The sequence below is a fragment of the Diadema antillarum genome, unplaced genomic scaffold, assembly GCF_040938485.1.
Source record: "Diadema antillarum isolate AM-2024a unplaced genomic scaffold, OU_Dant_1.0 seq00001265_RagTag, whole genome shotgun sequence".
Classification (NCBI taxonomy): domain Eukaryota; kingdom Metazoa; phylum Echinodermata; class Echinoidea; order Diadematoida; family Diadematidae; genus Diadema; species Diadema antillarum.
Window position 1 is genome coordinate 1,144,035 of NW_027272047.1, and position 19,265 is coordinate 1,163,299.

At 36.0% G+C, this 19,265-nt stretch overlaps 1 protein-coding gene across 1 annotated transcript in view; it reads left to right on the forward strand.

Moving 5' to 3' along the window:
- Positions 1-11,024, forward strand: part of LOC139745449 (tubulin beta-4B chain-like) — a 37,485-nt gene extending 26,461 nt beyond the window's left edge. Inside the window, exons 5-10 of the mRNA XM_071655837.1 lie at positions 3,501-3,537; positions 5,114-5,173; positions 6,739-6,807; positions 8,137-8,181; positions 9,367-9,480; positions 10,689-11,024. Coding sequence (XP_071511938.1) covers positions 3,501-3,537; positions 5,114-5,173; positions 6,739-6,807; positions 8,137-8,181; positions 9,367-9,480; positions 10,689-10,696 — 333 coding nt within the window. The 3' untranslated portion in view covers positions 10,697-11,024. The remainder of the gene's footprint in view (positions 1-3,500; positions 3,538-5,113; positions 5,174-6,738; positions 6,808-8,136; positions 8,182-9,366; positions 9,481-10,688) is intronic.
- The last annotated feature ends 8,241 nt before the right edge of the window (positions 11,025-19,265 follow it).

Sequence of the window (19,265 nt, forward strand, 5' to 3'; positions counted from 1 at the left end):
TTAGGCCTACCTATTTTTCACATAATCTATTGTCAGCTATTTAGACCCTCTAATTTTAAGACAGTATGGTAGGGAGTAGATAATTGAACATTGACACTTCACGTCTAGACTTAGGATTCTAAGTGGTGAAGTTTTAGTTTTAGACTTCTTACTTAGTTTTATAAACAGGCTTGCTCTATCATTAGGCCTATTCTAGTCCTACACTAGATCTTTCTTTAGACTTTCGGAATACGGACCCTGAAAGTTCTGATTAACGTTAAGTCTAACGTTAGAAAAGAGACGCAAGACTCAAACGTTTATGACTGTCTAACAGAGTAACAGTTAGACAAGTCTTAGATTTAGACTTAGATCTACAGGGTCTAACATGTTACATAACCTGACGTTTATCCAACACAGCACAAATAGATCTAGGTCTAGATCTATTGCCTTTCGCCGAAACTTTCGGATTCGGAGCCTGAGGAATTTTGACTAGGGTCTAGGCCTAACAAAGTTACTTCACAACAAGTTGATATTGAAATAGTACGGAAGATGTTCATCATCGTGGTAGAATATGAAAGAATAAAGCTGATCGTTTGTCACACGAAGCGAGGTAAACACAAATGTATGCATTTTTGCTTACCTCGCTTCGTGTGACAAACGATCAGCTTTATTCTTTTAATATTGAAATAGTTTTGAATAACTTACTCATTATCTGCAGATAATTTTTCTTGAGGGCTAGGCTCACGAGTAATTTTCCCCACGACAACATTTTGTTTTAATCCAAGTACACACTTCCACTGTATGCTGACTAGCCTTGCCCTATGCTGACTGCATGCTCAGTGCAGCTAGCTGCAAGCTGTCAGTGTTGTGCTGTTATAGAAATGATGCACAGGGTAGAGTGAGTACTAACGCCACGAAATAAGCCTGTGCATCATTTGTTTTATAAAATGTGTCGAAAACTAACAGCATTTTTCACGTACCTTTGTGGGTCAAGATGTCCGAAGATGTTCGTCCCAAACATTTACGCACGTCGCACTCGGAAATCCCGCACATATAAATACTGTATAAGAGTATACGTACGCCACACAATGTTATGCACAAGAAAGGCCGGCCGGCCGGGAGCCCGAACTAGAAGTTGTTTACAGGATTGACAGCGTGTATGCATGCAATTCAAAGGAGCCGCCGCGCGGACAGACGATCGGCAATAGGATTTAACACGCAAGGCAATGGGACTAAAATAACCAACGCACACGTGACTCATTTCAGCACTTTCTATTGGCTACATTCTTAAACCCATTTTATAAATTGTTTTAATGTGCACTCGGTTAGTCTTAATCACACACTGTGTTTTGTATAAGGATCACGATCTTATCAAGATATTTACTAATCATTATTGTTTCGTTTAGATATTTTGAACACTATGTTTTATTATTGAGCAAGTATATTTAATGAAAGTAATTTACGTTCAAATTACAGAACAACCGGCAAAGTATTCACATATATGAATAAGAGTGTCTGGTAATTAAGACTAGCTTTGTAGATACTGCGTTTTTCCTTGGGGAAAGTGCAAGTTAAGTGTAGATACTGCGCTTGGCAGTTACGGAAAAGTAGCTTTCCAAACATTTTTTATTTCAAAAATCTGAATATGTCGTATGAAGAAGGATTGCCCACTGACTATATTTATGCAAAAAAGTGAACATCGACAAAAATTTCAGATACTACGTCTTTGCTTGGGGGCAGAATTGCCGGGGTGCGGTCAAACGTCACCTGTCTTTCCCGCAGGAGGGACGTGTGCAGTCACCATGACGATTATCCGCCTTTTTCAGGACGGGCGCTCGTAAAAATAATGCGGATAATTTTCAGAGATTGTGAACGCATTTTTTATTGAAATGTCCGCATTATTCTTAGGCGGATAATTGGAGGATGAGTTTATGAAAGGGGTATAGGAATCTTTGTGGGGCAACGTTTTCTTGGTGTTGATGAAGAGATATGATCTTCCAACATGTTGAAAGAAACCAAAACCCATTCTTCACTGGCTTTGCGGTTTCCACCAAGTCTCACTTTTGTCCTCACAAAAAAAGTGTGTATGGGGATGTAATTATCATCTTTGGTATGTGATTGCGTGTGGACTTGGGTATTTTCACAACACCATTACATCATTTCATTTCATTTCATAGTAGGTGCATTATTTTTGTCATGCAAGTATGACAAATGCATTCTTCGATTTTTCAGTGCTGTTATTCATGGATCTGTAGAATGTTAATGATAATTTTGAATGCTTCATTAAATTGATTTTGATTTCCGTCTCGCTGTTTCACAAATGCATGTGGCAATCCGGGAATACAAACATAATCTACTCTTGTAAAATCGTCAATGGCGATATGTCAAAACATATTGTATTTTGAAACATCGCCTCTGAAGTTGTTACACATGGAGGAGAAAAAGAGCAACGAAGCAACCAAACAAACCTCAGAACAAGCTCAATCGGGGCATATCCTATGGAAAATTCATCAGAAGGTATTCCATTGTGTCGTGTCACCCACTCAGTGTGCCCAACTCGCCAGCTCAGAGAAAGCGCGAAGGTTATACTTACTTTTAATGATTAATGTGCTGCAAGAGTGGAATTCGATCTCTATTAAAGTCCTAGCCTCTTTGTCCTTGTCTCTGGCTTCTGTTTCCTCTCATTTTCGAGCCCAAGGACGACAAAAATGCAGGGTTTTTTGTTTCTTTTTTTTTTACACCCCATCTCATCATTGTCTGATCTGATTTGCAACTGGACCTGATAACTCAGGAAATGTTTGAACACATTTCTTACTCAGTCCGATTGGCTTGTTTCCTTACAGGTCAGATGCATGTTTTATAAGCTGCGTGTCACCCCGAAAGGTGATCCGTTGTGCAACTTCGAAAGGATCCCAAAATGCAAGATGAAATGGTTTCGATATACTGCTACCACATGGATGCACGCAATACTGTATTCCCTCTCTCCGTAGCTAATGCATAAAACCATAATAAAACATTGCCTTTGTATTTCATTTCCTGGGCTACAACCATGATGATGTTCACAAGGCCGTACAAAACAACAACAACCAAACCGTTTGGAGAGTTCAAATCAGGTTTTTCTTGTCTTTACCTGAACTCACATAGAAAGAAGTATAACGATTGTAGATATACAATTTGATTACACTTGCTGTATTATGTGCATATGGTACTATGTTGTGTAATTTAATTCAGTTTAATCTCAACACGGGTTAAGCAAGATTCGTAAGCGTTTTACAATAAGTCCATCATCAGATCTCGATGTAGCCAATCGATATCATCTAAATGTCATTATCTCATTTGTTTGTTATAACAGGTTTATCGCAAATTTTCAAATTGAAAAGAAAAGAATTGACTTTTCTTTCCTAGAATGTATAATTATGCATATGTACGTAATTACATTTTTGTATTTCCTTTTTCTTTCTCAATATGTTTGTATCTTCCTAATGCATTGCTCATTGCTTGTATCATTTTCTTATCTTTAGCAAAACGCCGGGTGGCTGGGCATGGCAAGGCATCATTGTAAGTAGATAATATGTGATCGGCCACAACAAAAGGACCATAAAGTCGCTGACGGCTGAGCCAAGAAAATCGAGTTATGAAGTCAGATCATCAAAATCGGTCATACAAATCACTTTTTTTTGGGGGGGGGGGCATAATTTGGTAGTCTAATGTCTCATCTATCATCTGCTGAAATTTTGAAGCTAAATGATCAAAGGAAAGGCAAGAAATAAGCGCTTTTTGGGGCCATGATTTCCCGATTTTCAACGGAACAGAAACATGTCCGAAGATTTGGATTTAGCGCCTCAGCTAGACTTCGCCCCTAGCGACGAGGTAGTGATCTTATTGGTCAGTGCGTGGCATCCTGGTTACTGATTGGTCGTGCGTAGACCGCTGGTGCTAAGCTTGAATGAACATCGCGGAGGTTGCTTAGAGCATACCTTCTATTGTCAAGCGGTGAAAAATGTCTTGCATCCCCTTGATCATGAAAGCGTTGGAAGGAAAACTTTGAAAGCGGTTTTCTCGAAACGCTGATTTCCTAAACCACTCGACATACACAAATAAAATCATCGATATCTCCGCAACGTTTCTGAGTCGTGTTATACATAAAATTAAAGTGGAAGAGTAAGGGAATAATTTCATGTCATTTTCAGAAAATTGTCCTTTCCCGACTTTCGAATCCTTTTGTTGTAGCGGGTGACATATTATTATGTATTAAAAGACACATTTATAGTATCCTGTTTCCATATTAACCTCACCAGGGATATGGGACCTGAATGTGAAGAAGCACAGTAGTTTTACAGTAAAATAGTTGGTATTAATGCATACGTGACAGATCAGTATTGTACAACTGCGTTCATACAGCGAAAGCTAGGGTCCAATTTGTTTGAAATAAATGATAATGCCAATCTGCTCGTTGATCATTTTGCTTCAGCACATGTAGTCTGGTAAAGTGCTTACTTTACAAAAAAAAACGACAACAACATGTTTTATTGATAATCACGCCTCTCCCATATATCCAAATGGCAAAATAGATTGCATACACTGTGTAAAGTAAAAAGTAATTGTGACCTTTCATCACAAAACCACCAAAAAGTCACCAGACTTGGATTTTTCAGTTAAATTTGGACATAATTCTGACAAAGCAACTAAAAGCTTTAATTTGTCTTCGTACAAACAGACTTTTCAAACCTGTGTAAAATGATTTCAAGAAAAAAGTGTTCAGTGAATATAGAGGTTATCAAGTGTAGGGTTGAAGTGGAGAGCATGTAAAGAGTTTTCAAGAAATGAAAAAGTGGCCTTAAGATATACCCTATCATGCTATTCTATGAACAAGCAAATTCTGTTGTAGAGAATCTGCAAAACGCACAAATTTCCATTCGTTTTATAATCTCAAGATCTAGAAATACGTAAAAGACGTTGTTCTTTCGGAAAATATTCACTTGACAAATTTCACCTTATTTGAGTCTTCACGACAAATTGAGGTGAGACTTTGTTATCTTTATGGTGCACGATCACATATGGTATAATATTGTTCGGAAAGCAATAGCGTTAGATGATAATCATACCCCCCCCCCCCTTTCTTCTCTTCGTTTAGACGGTCCATATGTCAGGGACACCAGAGTGTGGAATTCTCGTCCAAGAGTGGGTAGGATGTGTAAGTATACATTCCCCCGTATTCAGAATATTCTTGATTATCAAAATTACTGTTACTCGTTCACGGTAACGTAAAATCTTGAAAAGTGAGATGCACATATGATAGAAAAGTAGAAAACTATAATATGGTGCTCTTTAATTTTCAACCCAACTAGAAGATTACACATAACCAAAGCTAGCATATTTACGTCCTTTGCTTCGTTTTCTGTTGGCCTGCTTAAAATCATTTTCAAAGTTCAAATTTCCAATTCATTTTTATCTCTATCAAGTAAACAAAGCAAATGTTATACAAAGTATAAGGAGAACATTTTATTTGTAATAATGATTGCGAACAAACTTAAATTAACAAAATATATGTGATAACTAGTAACAAAATGAAGAAAATGTAATTCTATTCTTTTCAATATATGCAAATGCATAGTGCAAATTAAATAAGGATTGGAATGAAAATGGAGGGTCCCACTAAAAAGCAAAGCTTGTGCTGTATGGGACCCTCAGAAAAGAACATGCGAGAACCAAAAAAAAAAAAAAAGAATTAATGAAACTTCAAAGAGATAGAAAGCACAATCAAAGGAACCAATTTCAGCTGACATGAGATCAAATTAGTAAAACAAAAAAGAAAAATGAAACTATACGACACGTTGTTTAAAAATGGAAGAAAAAAATGAAACTATGACATGTTGTTTGAAATGCAAAATGAAAACTCGCCTAAGATCCCCACGACCATCACCAATGGATCAAAAAGATCAATTTACAATAGGCTGTTAATTAGTAAATATTAAATCCCCGGCCTTCTGTCAAAGCCTCAACCTTTAAAAAAATGGAAATGCCTTAAGTTTATTGAACCTTTTCACTTTTTCAGTCAATTTTGTTGCATTTTTTTCCAACCTTTATGTACTGCACATCGTAATACTGACCCTGCATGTGTTAAAAATTGTAAACACAGTCAGCGATAACCGTTCATGATTTCGTATGGGTTTTTCTTCGTCAGTCTATCAGTCCCAATTATGCAGGTTAATATGATTATCCCATATTAACAGATGTCATTAAATGCTGTTATTATCTCCCTCTCTCATATACACCAGCATTACAAAGAGTGTCTTATTTATCTAGATTAAGCTGGAATTTTGATAAGTTAATTCCGACAAGTTAACTTTCTTTATCATCATCTATTGCATTTGAATTGTCTTTTTGGCCTTATTAAGTATCTTGTTCAAATGAATTTCATGCTAACGTATGATAACCAGCAGTCTATCTTATCAAGCCACAACACACACACACACACACACAAACACACACACACACACGCACACACACACACAAATCCTTTGGGGTGACTTCATCATTATTTTGTTCTGTAAGATGCCATAGAATAGATACTGGTAAATGTTTTTCAAAAAGAAAATCGAAGGGGAAATAGATTTACTCAATATTCTATGCGTATGTAGGAAAGCCCCAGTCAAAAACATTCGCGCACAGAAGTACATAAAACGCTCCCTTGTTACACTTTCACCGTTCTTGTGAAAAGATTCGGCTATGATATTTTAATTATTTAACTTCTTCTAGCACCGCCACTCGATACCTATCTAAAAAGAAATTGGGGTCCTCGTCAAAGTCCTATCTCTAGAGCGGCTGGTAAGTTTTTTGTTGCTGTTGTTATTATTATTATTATGTCATAAGTGAGTTTGTGAAATGTTGTGAAGTTGTAAAATGTGGATAAGCGTCTGAAAGCTGCAGGTTGGTACTGTTTAACAAAAAAATCAAAGATAGGTTTGTGTGTGTGTGTGTGTGTGTGTGTGTGTGTGTGTGTGTTTCTTACATAGACCAACGAAGTGTCTGAGAGTCGACAAATTTTGCTCTCATTCGTCTATGTCGTGAATCTTCAAGCAAACAAATCATTTTCCACGTAAAATGTAACAAAATATATGAAAAACAACGTTACATTAAATAGATTGAACACTTCCCCCTATTTTGAGTCTTAGCTGTTGGTTTTGCGATGCTCGCTAACAAATCAAATCAATTTATCGAAAAAAAATGGGCGTCAAGTCGGTTTGTAATTAGCACAATAGAGATTTTTTTTTCAACGTTATTTGAACTAGTCTATGCGATATTTCATCGATGCCTTGCATTTCTACTTCGACAAAAATATTTGTAATTTACTCAATAGTAGGAGCGATCCATTTCTTACCCTTACTTCTTACGTATAGGTTTATGACCATAAATTACAATCGTAGTGTAATTTGAAATTGGTTCGTCATCTTATGATTGTATTCACCTTTCGTTCTTCTTTATTCAATATTTTGGAAATCTCTTCCTATGAATATATATATACATATATACGAAGAGTTTGTTTGCAAAAACCGATAAGTCCATTTCTGAAGATTTTGAAGTACGGTCTCTCTCATAAAGTACAAATTAGTACCTTTTAAGTGATATATTGGTCACTACATATAAACGTACATTTTTGAAGTTGTGGCCAAAATAAGCAAAAATTTTCTTATTATTCTCTTTATTTTTTTTTTACCTTTAATCGCAAATATCTCCATTTCACAAATATGGACTTATCGGTTTTTGCAAACAAACTCTTCATTATATACTTATATGTATTATATACATATGTGTGTGTATGTGTGTGTGTGTGTGTGCTTGTTTCTTATATAATTATGTAGACCCGGATGAGGCTTTCTTGAAATCACATATCTTATTTCCTATGTTCATTTCTGTGAATGGAATTAATCGTTCAACTGTAACGGTGCTGATCTGTGAGTTTTCGTTTATCAAATTTAATGAAATAGGTGAATAAGTGATGACATGATAACACGAACGATAATTCGTTTTTGGGTCCCATCTCGACTCGGTTGTCATTTTGGAAGAGCACGCACATCGACTCCGTGCGCTGTCCGACAAAATTAATCTCCACCCAATGATCTTTTCACGAGGTCGTCTTTTTTCCTTCATCCACAGAGAATCCGACGAAGAGGGCTTGGGATTTTGCTCTGAGCCCCGAAGGCAAGTAACACCATACTGAGATCTCGTTAATCATTCATAGACTCGTTTTCCCTCGGACCATCTCAAAAAAAGGGGGTGGGGGAGTACAGGGGAAAAAATAAATAGAGAAGATGAGGGAATTGTGTCCTCATTGACAAGCTATAGTCACTGGTGGATGAAGGTTATTGTTTAATGGACTGCCCTCGTAATAGGAGCTCGACAATGAGGACATCGTACGCCTCTATTCTTTGCTCCAAGAATGAAAAGCACCATCTTTGAATGGCTCTATTGGTTCTACTGTTTAGTGTTTCAAAAGTCTTCCGTCATAACTGTCTTTATTCCACACTAACGAAAAAAAAAAATCACTCGAGGCTCGTTACGAAAAATGAAAAGTGTCATATGATTATTGAAGTAATAACACATAGTTCTGTTCCGATGCATGGGTATAGGGGCGACATCAATATTGCAGTTGTTCCATTTATGCTCTGGTAAATTCATTAACAGACGATCTCTGATCAGCAAAAGATTTGCAACTTTTTTGTTCAATGCTTACGAATGAACGACCGACGGTGATGCTTACACATTTTCTGTCTCTCCATGATCGATGCAATGTATGTTACAACTCTTTGTAAGTGGTGACGATATGGGCGTTATACATGCTGGTGTCATTTTAAGTTTCTGCTCAGTCACTTTTGAATGGGAAGACTACTACAGCTTGTGATGTCACATGTTTCCAATGATTATAGAGTAAATATAAAGAATAATCACCAATCTCGGGTAATAAAGGAACACTTGACTTCCCTCTTTCAGAAGTCATGGGGAATAATATTATGATTAACATACGTCACTCACAAGTCGAAAAAAATGGAATGTTTTCTCTTTTTTTTTAATGCTCTTTATTTTTTCCCTATATATAGTTCTATCCAAATGTAACATCACACACGTGGTAGTCTTCTCATCCAGGAGTTACTGCACAAATACTTCAAAAATTCATACCTATTGAACGGACGGTCTGAATTTCCCCAAACTTTTACTGGTGTGTTCTGCTAATATTGCTGCATTCACTCAATCCACATGTATATGAAGGTTGTGCTGCCCTTTAAGAAATTACATAATTACAGTGGATGATACTAAAGCAAATTAAGTAGCATTAAGAAATCACATATCTAAATGTAATTATTTTAATTCATTTCTCTTATGGTGCAGATGTGGAAACGTTCCAAGAGGTCGATGACGTGCAAGATGTACCAGTAGATGATATGGTCGATGCTGACGTCGATGATGTCGTACGGAACATCATCGAATACGTCAAAGAGACAGGTATATTATTAATGCTAACTACCAAATCTTCAAATATGACCCTGCATCAGAAAACCACCGAAAAATCCCCAGACGGGGATATCACGTCAATGGCAAATTCTGAAAAAGCTGACTCTAAGCTTTAAATTGATGTATGGCACAATCCAAATGGACTTTTCTAACCTAAATAAAATTGATAATAGAACTCCAAGAAAAGTGTTTATTGAGAAAAGAGGCTTTGAAGTTCAGGGTATATTCAAGTGCTTAATCTTACCAAGCTATGTTCTGTGCAACGAATGGAACAAAAACAGGCCATACACTTCTTATATAGAAAATAAAATGAAGAGATCATTATGTTAAGCTAAATGTTTTTTACCCAGCGGGCACATTCTGGTCATGACTGATTTAAACGTTGAAGACAGTTGCCCAATCCTTTTAAAAGTATCAGATTTGAAAGTGGGGAGTGTGTAATGGTTTTTAAAAAAAATGAAAAGGGACCTCTGAGATAATCTTGTCTCACTATTCTATATACAAACGAACAAAACAAAATCGAGAAAAAAAATTCTGTAGACACAGTTTCCCATTTCTTTTATGAAATCAAACCTTACAATTATGTAGAAGAAGAATTATTGTATCTCTCTTCCATAAGATATATGCGTATGTAAAAACGCACCCCTGAAGAGTGACCAGGTTGACCCATGTATTTAACTTATTTTGAAGTCCTCACGTAAACCCTACTTTTTGTTTGTTTTGTGATCAGATACTTGGTCCTAAATTACGTCTTGATCTCATCGGTGTCATTTTCTCAAAAAACATGGTCAAATTTTGACCCGTTCAGCCCCAATGACAGTCGCTTCCGCGTTTATTATTACACTATTTTAAACTAAATCATTGTACTACGGACAAATCTATTCTATACTTTATAGTCACAATGTCAAAAACAGAACATAACTGTTTTCTAATGCAATTGTAACGGGAAAAGGTCCCCCGTTTTACGTTATACGTTGAAAACGTAAAATGTTTCATTTGGTGTATATTTCCGTAAAGAACATCAAAGCTTTCGTTTAACGCGTCAAGTACATTTTTCATAACGTAAATAATGTGTGTGTACATATGAATCACTGAATCAATCTTTGTGTATATTTTTTATGATATATTATTGTCATTGTAAAATTGGTAATCGCATTCTTCTCTATTTCAATTTGTGTGTTTTGTTTTCTTTATTTCAGGCCAGTAACGCTGTCTCTGGATAAAGCAAAGGAACGATAAAACAAATGTCGTCTGTAAATATGCACCAGAAAGTGAAACCGCCGTTTTTCAGATTTCAACTTTCCAACGAATTGAGTCCAAGGGTAGTATGGAGCTCGAAGTGCCAACGCTTCACTTTGTTCAGAGTAAAGATAGCATGACGAGGAAATGGGAAGATTTATTAAAGAATAGTGATTGCGAAATTGCTTACACAGATAAATACAAATCTTTGATATGCGTTTATTAGAATGTTTCATGGTAGTTTTTGCAAACTTTCCATTATTCTGAGGTATATTTTTTTACATAAATGTAATTCGATAAAGCCTATTATATTCGCAATCAAGAAATGATCAATTACACAAATGTATTTGACTAAAATATTGCCTCAGCTTTAGATCATTGTTTTTGCTTTTGTTTCTATGCATCTGTTAACCTGAGATGCTGAATATTTGATTATTGTTTTGTAATCGACGGATATTTACATTCTTTTGTTACTGTAATTAACTACAACAATGAGTTTTGTACTGTAATCTATCTCAATTAAATGTTCTACTTTTTCTGTATTTTTTTTTTTTTTGGGGGGGGGAGTGGGGGCGTTTACTTGCTACTTACAGTTACAATTTGCGTGAGGCAGCACGTTGATGTAATGATATCTCAAAACATCTATTCTCCTCAAAGAAGCAGATTTTCACTTTTTCCTCCGAATTCGCCGTACTACACTCTGACCTACCAACTTTTGTCACAATTGATCTTCAAGTAAAACTGCGAAATTTGGAATAGCATCCAGCAGTCTCAGTGGTGATAGTGAATTGAACCGCAAATCTGCGTCTACTCAGCAATGTACAAGTGAAGAACATGGTGTCGTTTAATTTCACCAGAGCATATAGAGAATAGGCGACATAAATAATGATAAATGAAAAAAAAAAATAGAAAGACTGCGTTCATACCTAGCATAGTCAATAACTACCAAAAAAATGCACTAACTAGTTAATCACGTTAAAAACTGTGTTTAATTAATATTTGTTTGGGATTTTATTTAGCTCGTTCATAGTCGAGAAATATACAAGGATAAAATGTATTTAAATAATATATGAGAGTATTCAGCTATTTTCGGGCAAATTAGAAACATCATTTCATTGCCCAGACTTTCACGTGTAGCTGCAAGTTTCGGTTTTATTGTTTTGAATGAGGGTCCGTTGTCTGCCCTATTGCCGTAGGTCGGAATGTAATATTCAGAAAATCATGTAAGATGCCTACTGTTCATGAAATAAACTATACTCCTGTTTGATTCGTAAAGCCGCAGTGCCTGAAGATTTAAAGAAGGTCATGTTATATGGTGTGGTTGAATGCAGAATATTAATGTAAATGACGGAAATAGTTTTTTTTTTTTTTTGCCATCGTGCAGGGAAAACGTATTGTTTATTGAACAGTGTGTAATAAGCTATATGCAGGCATAAATATTATCGGGGAAATAGAGTATCTATGTGTTCGTGTGTGTGTGTGTGTGTGTGTGTGTGTGTGTGTGTGTGTGTGTGTGTGTGTGTGTCTATGTGTGTGTATGGACTAAAATCTTGCGTGTCTGAGCACTTTTTTACTTCCAGAAAAAAATGTGCGTATTTTAAACTTTCGGAGCTTACAGATCATAATAGTTTAGATGTAACAATTTAGGAATTCCTTCCCAGATTTTTTAGGTATACATTTGACCCCTTAACACCTTACATTTATATTCAAAGGCGAAAACGAAGAGGTAACAGGTAAGTCCGAATTCTTCTCCTAGTAACAGTAGTGGGATTAAATGGAACAGTCCATTTGTTTGGATTCAAAGGGTTAATTATTCTTCTTATGTATGACAGACAGAATTGTGGGCGGTTTAAAGTGACCTCTTGTATACAATGTGTGTCACAAGACATATTTATGCATAGGACTAAAGACTCACACAGCCACACACACACACACACACTCAAACACACAAACACAGTTATATTTATGCACATTTATGTGTTTATATGTGACCCTCCACCACAAAACCAACAAAAAGTCGCCAGACATGGATTTTTAGCTAATAGTACAGTCTACTATGTCGAAACATTGGGTCCCGTGAGATTTTCGTGCCAAAATTGATTTTTTTAGCTAACTTGGTCAATTTGGGGGTGCTGAATCAAAAAAACTTTGGTTCCATTTTTTCCGACCACGTCTTCAGTCGCCATTTTGAATTTCAAAATGGCCGCCATAGCAAACTGTATTTTGACCCAATTTGCATAATGTGAGCATCATAGAAGGTTCAGATTTGATGCAAAAAGTATGTTTGTGATGTCAGACATTCTGATACACCATTTTCTAATATTGTAGATAGCTTTGATACATTTTTTAGGCAGCCATCTTGAAATTCAAAATGACTGCCATAGCTAAACATATTTTTACCCATATCTCAGGTTGTAAGCACTATGTAGAGTATAAATTTGGGGCAAAAAGCATGCTTATGATGTCAGTCATGCTATTTTATGTACATTTATTTATTTAATGATGGATCATTTTCCTTAGCGGCCATCTTGAAATTCAAAATGGCTACCATAACAAATGTAATTGGACCGTTGGTATCTCATATCGTATGCATTGTGTAAGGTTCTAATTTGGGACAGAGAGTATGCGTATGTTGTCAGACATTCTGAAACATCTTTTTCTGAGTGAACGATGGTTCATTTTGATATTAAAGGTGGCCATCTTGAAATTCAAAATGGCCACCATACCAGAATGTATATTTTGACCCATATCTCATGTTGTACGCAATACAGACAGTTCACATTTCGGGCATAAACCGGGCTCATAATGTTGAACATTCAGATGTACTTTTCCCCTCCCTAAAATTGCAGATAGGCCTAACTTTCAAGGCTGCCTTCTTAGAATTCAAAATGGCTGCTTTTCAGCTGATATCTCTGGTTACAAGCAACTTTTAGACATATCAATGTTTATGGTGGCTTACAGTGTACATTCTTTAAACACACACACACATAGGGCCTATACATTCTGTATTGTAATAATGGATTATTTGTATTGGTCGCCACTCTTGAAATTCAAGATGTATTTCGACCCTATTTGGTGCTGTAAGATCTTTAAACTGCAAACCCAAGCATGGTGAAACACTCATGTATAAGTCAATCACTTCAAGTGTTTCCTGTCCTGTAGGTACACTGTTGTGTTGAAATGCAAAAATGCTGCCATGTGAACATTCCTTTAAAAGCATAGCATTTGGGTAAAATTTGTGAATGGGAAATCATGTGATTTTGATGTTAAAAACAAATGACTCTCAAAAAAAAAACTTCCAATAACTGTGTCTGACTGACTAAATAATGCCCCATTTAGACGATTTGGTTGTAAGAACTTACAATATTAGCCCTATATACTCTAACAATTCATGGGATAGTCACTTAGATGTTATGTTTTCTAGGCTCATTCCCTGCACATGTTTAGAAACAGCACTCTAAAGCTGTACACAGGGGAGAACTAGTTCTAAATTCTTCTAGAAATAATGACTCTTGCATTTCTTGCTTTTGAGCATGATAATGAATTCTGTGGCTACCGTTGATGTAGGAAGTTCGAAGCATTTTATAATAATTGAACAATTTATGCATACCCTTTCGAAATATCTGCAATCTAATATATCATATTCATATGTATTAGAGGCACAAATTAGGTTGTGAGAGTTACGAGGTTCGTTCTCTGGTTATATCGTCAAGTCTCTATGAGGGTAAAGCCGGAAATTGTCCTGGTTGAAGTCATCCACGCCAAACTTCTGGAAGGCACGGACTGTGTCATAGCACATTCTGCATGATTCAAGGTTTAGATACTTCTTGGTCCATCTGCTCTTGGAGACATCCTCAAATTTTCAACTTCAGCCAGCACCATGAAAGGCATTAAAACGCAGACCTTTACCTGTTCCTATTTTTTCGCAACAAACTGCAGAGCATAATCTCTCAAAATTGTCAATTGTACCTTTATCATTTCCTTTTCCAGTGATGGAGCAGACAACATGCAATGCAGTAAGTGAAGCAAACCTAAAAGATCCATCAGGATAATTGAAATGTTAGAGTCTACGTAATAATCATCAATATCTCTGATTTTCTCGTTGCTCTAATACATACAATGGAATGAGGCTATCTCTTGTGAGTGACGGGTGACAGTAACTCCCATGGCATCTTTGATGAACTCTTTTTTTTTCTTTCCATGGTCTCTGTGTCAGATGGAATTGACTGCTCAGTATTTCAACTTTCAGGCTTATTATTTGGCTCAGTTTTGTGAGTTTCTAAGGCATTCATGGGTAGGAAAAATGAACCTTTAATAGGGAGAATGAGGAGAAGGCCATAAAACAATGAGATGAAGAGTGATTGTGGAATTACTTAGAACTTATACCTTTCAATAATTGTATCGTTCAGCAATGACCGGATAATGACAGGTCTACATGTATCAGGTTGTAGAACGAGTAGAAATGTTATGAAGAATTTGCGATTCCTTATAAGCTTAATGACTTTGGATCCAATCTTACGTGGTGTATTTTTTTTTTTTCGCACGAGCTCAATGTCTGGCCTTTCTCACAATATTCCAGAGATTAATATATTCTAATTCTCGCAGATACAATTTCTTAGTACAAAACATTAAAACTGCCCTTTTCATCTCTTTCTAGAGTATCTCCCTTGAATGTTTCTGATACCTGACTGCCAAACACCACATTTATCAGCTTCAAGGCAGTGTCAATTTCTTACATTACCCTCGTGTGATGATCTTCTAAGTTGTGGAGAAATTCTGATGGATGCAAGCGCCACAGAACTGAGCTATCATTACTCCTTTGTAGTTTTAGAATAATTGGCTGTACAGCAATAAGCATCTTGGAAGTCTTGATAATTGAAGATGACGCACTCAAGGGCAATCAGGAAAAGCCTACTTATTCCTTCTTCATTCTGTGTTATTCCAAAAATAATTATTTCTATCAAACCTTAAGTGTTTCAGTTTATGGCCAACAAACAAGCTTGTGAATGGGATGCCTGGTAGGGTGACCATAGCATTTCTTGCCATTGCGAGACTTTTCCTCGTTTGTCTTCATTCTCTTGAGGCAGCATCAAGTTTTTTAAGATCACCTTCAATTGCATGAATGCTTGCTTTTATACAGATATTCATTGATTGGGATTAAATATAATCATTAACGAGGTTCCACAACACAAAATAACGTGTTGCCTGAGAGGCAAAAACGAACTGTTTTAGCGCGCAGTTTGCAAACCGCATACCCGCCTGGCTATATGGGATGTAACGCTTACACGCTTGCCCACACTATCGGACAGTGATATGCCCCCTCCCCCCTTACGCAGTTCTTGCCCCTCAGCATCTCTTGATGACGTAATTAGAACCTCATCCTTACATTTTGAATTTATGGCGGCCATTTTGAATAGAGAGATGGCTGTCATTCTGCGTGAACTGGAAATAAATTCAATCTAACTAGGACAATTTTGGCACATTCATCTAAGGCGCTTACCACAGTATTATAATTATGTTTTCTATGGCGGCCATTTTGAAATTCAACATGGTGGTCTATCTAATGATCCACAATTAGGAAACAGCTGTGCTGGACCATTGAACACCACAAGCATGTGCATTCTTAAAACTTTGATGCTTCTACAATCATTGCAAACAGATATAGGTAAAAACGCTATGGCGGCCATTTTGAATTTCAAGATGGCGGCCTACCAACTCTACAAAGCAATCCACAATATCAGAAAATTATATATCAGAGTGCTTGACATTATAACGATGCATTTTGCACCAAGTTTGAGGTTTCTACAATGCTCACTTTATGAGATATGGGTAAAAATACAGCTTGCTATGGCAGCCATTTTGAAATTCAAAATGGCAGCCTATAAATTGTATAAAAACAATCCACAATATCAGACAGAGATTTATCAGAGTGTCTGACATCACACCCAGGCATTTTGCACCAAATTTTAAGCTTCTACAATGCTCACTCTATGAAATATGGGTCAAAATACAGTCTGCAAGGGCGGCCATTTTGAAATTCAAAATGGCGGCTGAAGACGTGGTCAGAAAAAATGGAACCAAAGTTTTTTGGATTCAGCACCCCCAAATTGACAAAGTTAGCGAAAAAAATCAATTTTGGCACGAAAATCTCACGGGATTACATAGTAGCCTCTACTATAAGGGCTGATTATGAAATAGCAGACTCTAAGCTTTAATATGATATGTAACTCAATTCACATGGACTCTTTTAACCTATCTAAATATCGAAAAGAAAGCACATACTCTGGAAAAGTGTGAACTGAGAAAAGGGGCTCTGAAGTACAAGGTTTATTCAAGCGCTTAATATTTACCAAGCCGTGCTAGCTGTGTGATGAATTGGACAAAAACAGGATGTTAACCACCGAAGCAACAACAATGAAGGAATTGTCAGATTAAGCTGAAATTGAGCATGTTCTATCAACACAATGCATGTTGTCCATTGTAAATGCCAACCTTCAAAGCAGTGACATTATCCTTTAAAAAGTTATTTGAATTGAAATTAAAGAGTGTGCACAAGATTTTCCAAAAAAAAAAAACAAAATAACAAGGGGCCTCTGAGACATATCTGATCACACTACGCTTCTAAGAACAGGTTGTAGAGAAACTGCGGAAAACCTACTTTTCAAACCATTTTGATGTCCCAAACTTACGAATAGTGTAGAAGAAGGATATATTGCTCTTTCAGAAAATATGGAAAACTAAAAATTGACTTGGTTTACCCGTTTCAGCTTTTTTGAGTCCTCACATGAAATCAATGGGTACGACTTTTTGTTTGTTTTGTGATGCACGGTCACATATGTAAAGTGTTTGCATGCACAGAAACAGATAAGCGTCATTCTCACTTTTTGACAGCAGTTTATCATCGAATTCGTAAGGAAAATAAACAATCTTTTTTTTTTTCAGTGACATTGCACTCGTTACATACAAGAAATATGTTTGAAGATATCGTTGTAATAATCACACATATTTCAATTATTTAGTTTTATGCAGCTTTGAATTAGACTTAAACTGATAAACACGGATATATCTGACTTTGCATTTTAACTCTAGAGAGTAAATAATTCTATTCATATATCTTGTAAGCATCTGTCCATTAACAGAACGAAAGATAGCAAAAGGATTATCATTTCAGTGTGCCTTCCTTTGCGCTCATGAGCATGAATTGATATGGATCACATAAAAAAGCCAGAAATATATATATATATATATATATATATATATATATATATATATATATGTGTGTGTGTGTGTGTGTGTGTGTGTGTGTGTGTGTGTGTGTGACCGTGCATCACAAAACGAACAAAAAGTCGCACATACTGATTTTGCGTGAGGACAGAAAATATTAAGTGAAATGGGTCAACCTAGCCTTCACATTTTCATATTTTCTGAAAGAGCAAGTCTTTCTTTTACATTTTACTTAAATTTGGGATCATAAAACAGGCAGGAAAGTGTGTTTTTTAGCAGTTTATCTCGAACATTTTTGTTAGAATACTGTGACTCGGTGTGTCTTTAGAGTCCCCTTTTCATTTCTGAAAAAAAAAAACTTGTACACATTCTAAACTTTCAACTCTAATAACTTTTGAAAGGATGATGGTACTGCTTTAAAAGTTGGCGTTGATTGTGGACAGAATGCGTTAATGAGGTATGCCTAATTTCATTTTAATCTCATAATCCCTTCATTGTTGTTACTCCGGTGGATTACTTCCTGTTTTTGTCCCATTCATTACACAGCCAGCGCGGTTAGGTAAAGATTAAGCTCTTGAATAGATACTGTACTTCAGAGCCTCTTTTCTCAGTTCACACTTTTCGTGAGTTTGTGCTTTCTTTGCAATATTTAGATAGGTTAGGAGGGTCCATTTGATTTAAGTTATACATCATTTTAAAGCTGAAAGTCTGCTCTTTCAAGATATGGTCTTAACTAAAACTCATGTCTGGCGACTTTTTGTTTGTTTTGTGGTGCAGGGTCATATATATATATATATATATATATATATATATATATATATATATATATATATATATATATATATATATATATATATATATATATATAATACGTGTAAAACAAACAAACAAGCATACATACATACAACCACACAAATCAAGTGACTTCAGTAGACCGCAAAGTAAAAGAGAATCTGCAAAACATAATATCTTCATTTGAACGTATTTTTCTTTTTATCCATATTTAATATTCATCAGATACTTATAATTCCTGGACGCTTACTGATTATTCAGATAGTCAAAAAATTAGAAAGAAATAAAATGCAGTAATAATTTACACACGAATTCGTCGCCGTATGTTAGCAACACTTAATAACATTATTTGCACGGTCAACATCATATCCCCTGTCAATCTTTATTTCATACAACTCTATGAAGTAAACAATTTGTGAAATGCTTATTTTGTTTCAACTCTTTGTTTTTCTTTTGATTCCTCAAAAATACACACCCTGTTTGGCAGGATTGATCACCAAAACATCACAACATCAAAGTAT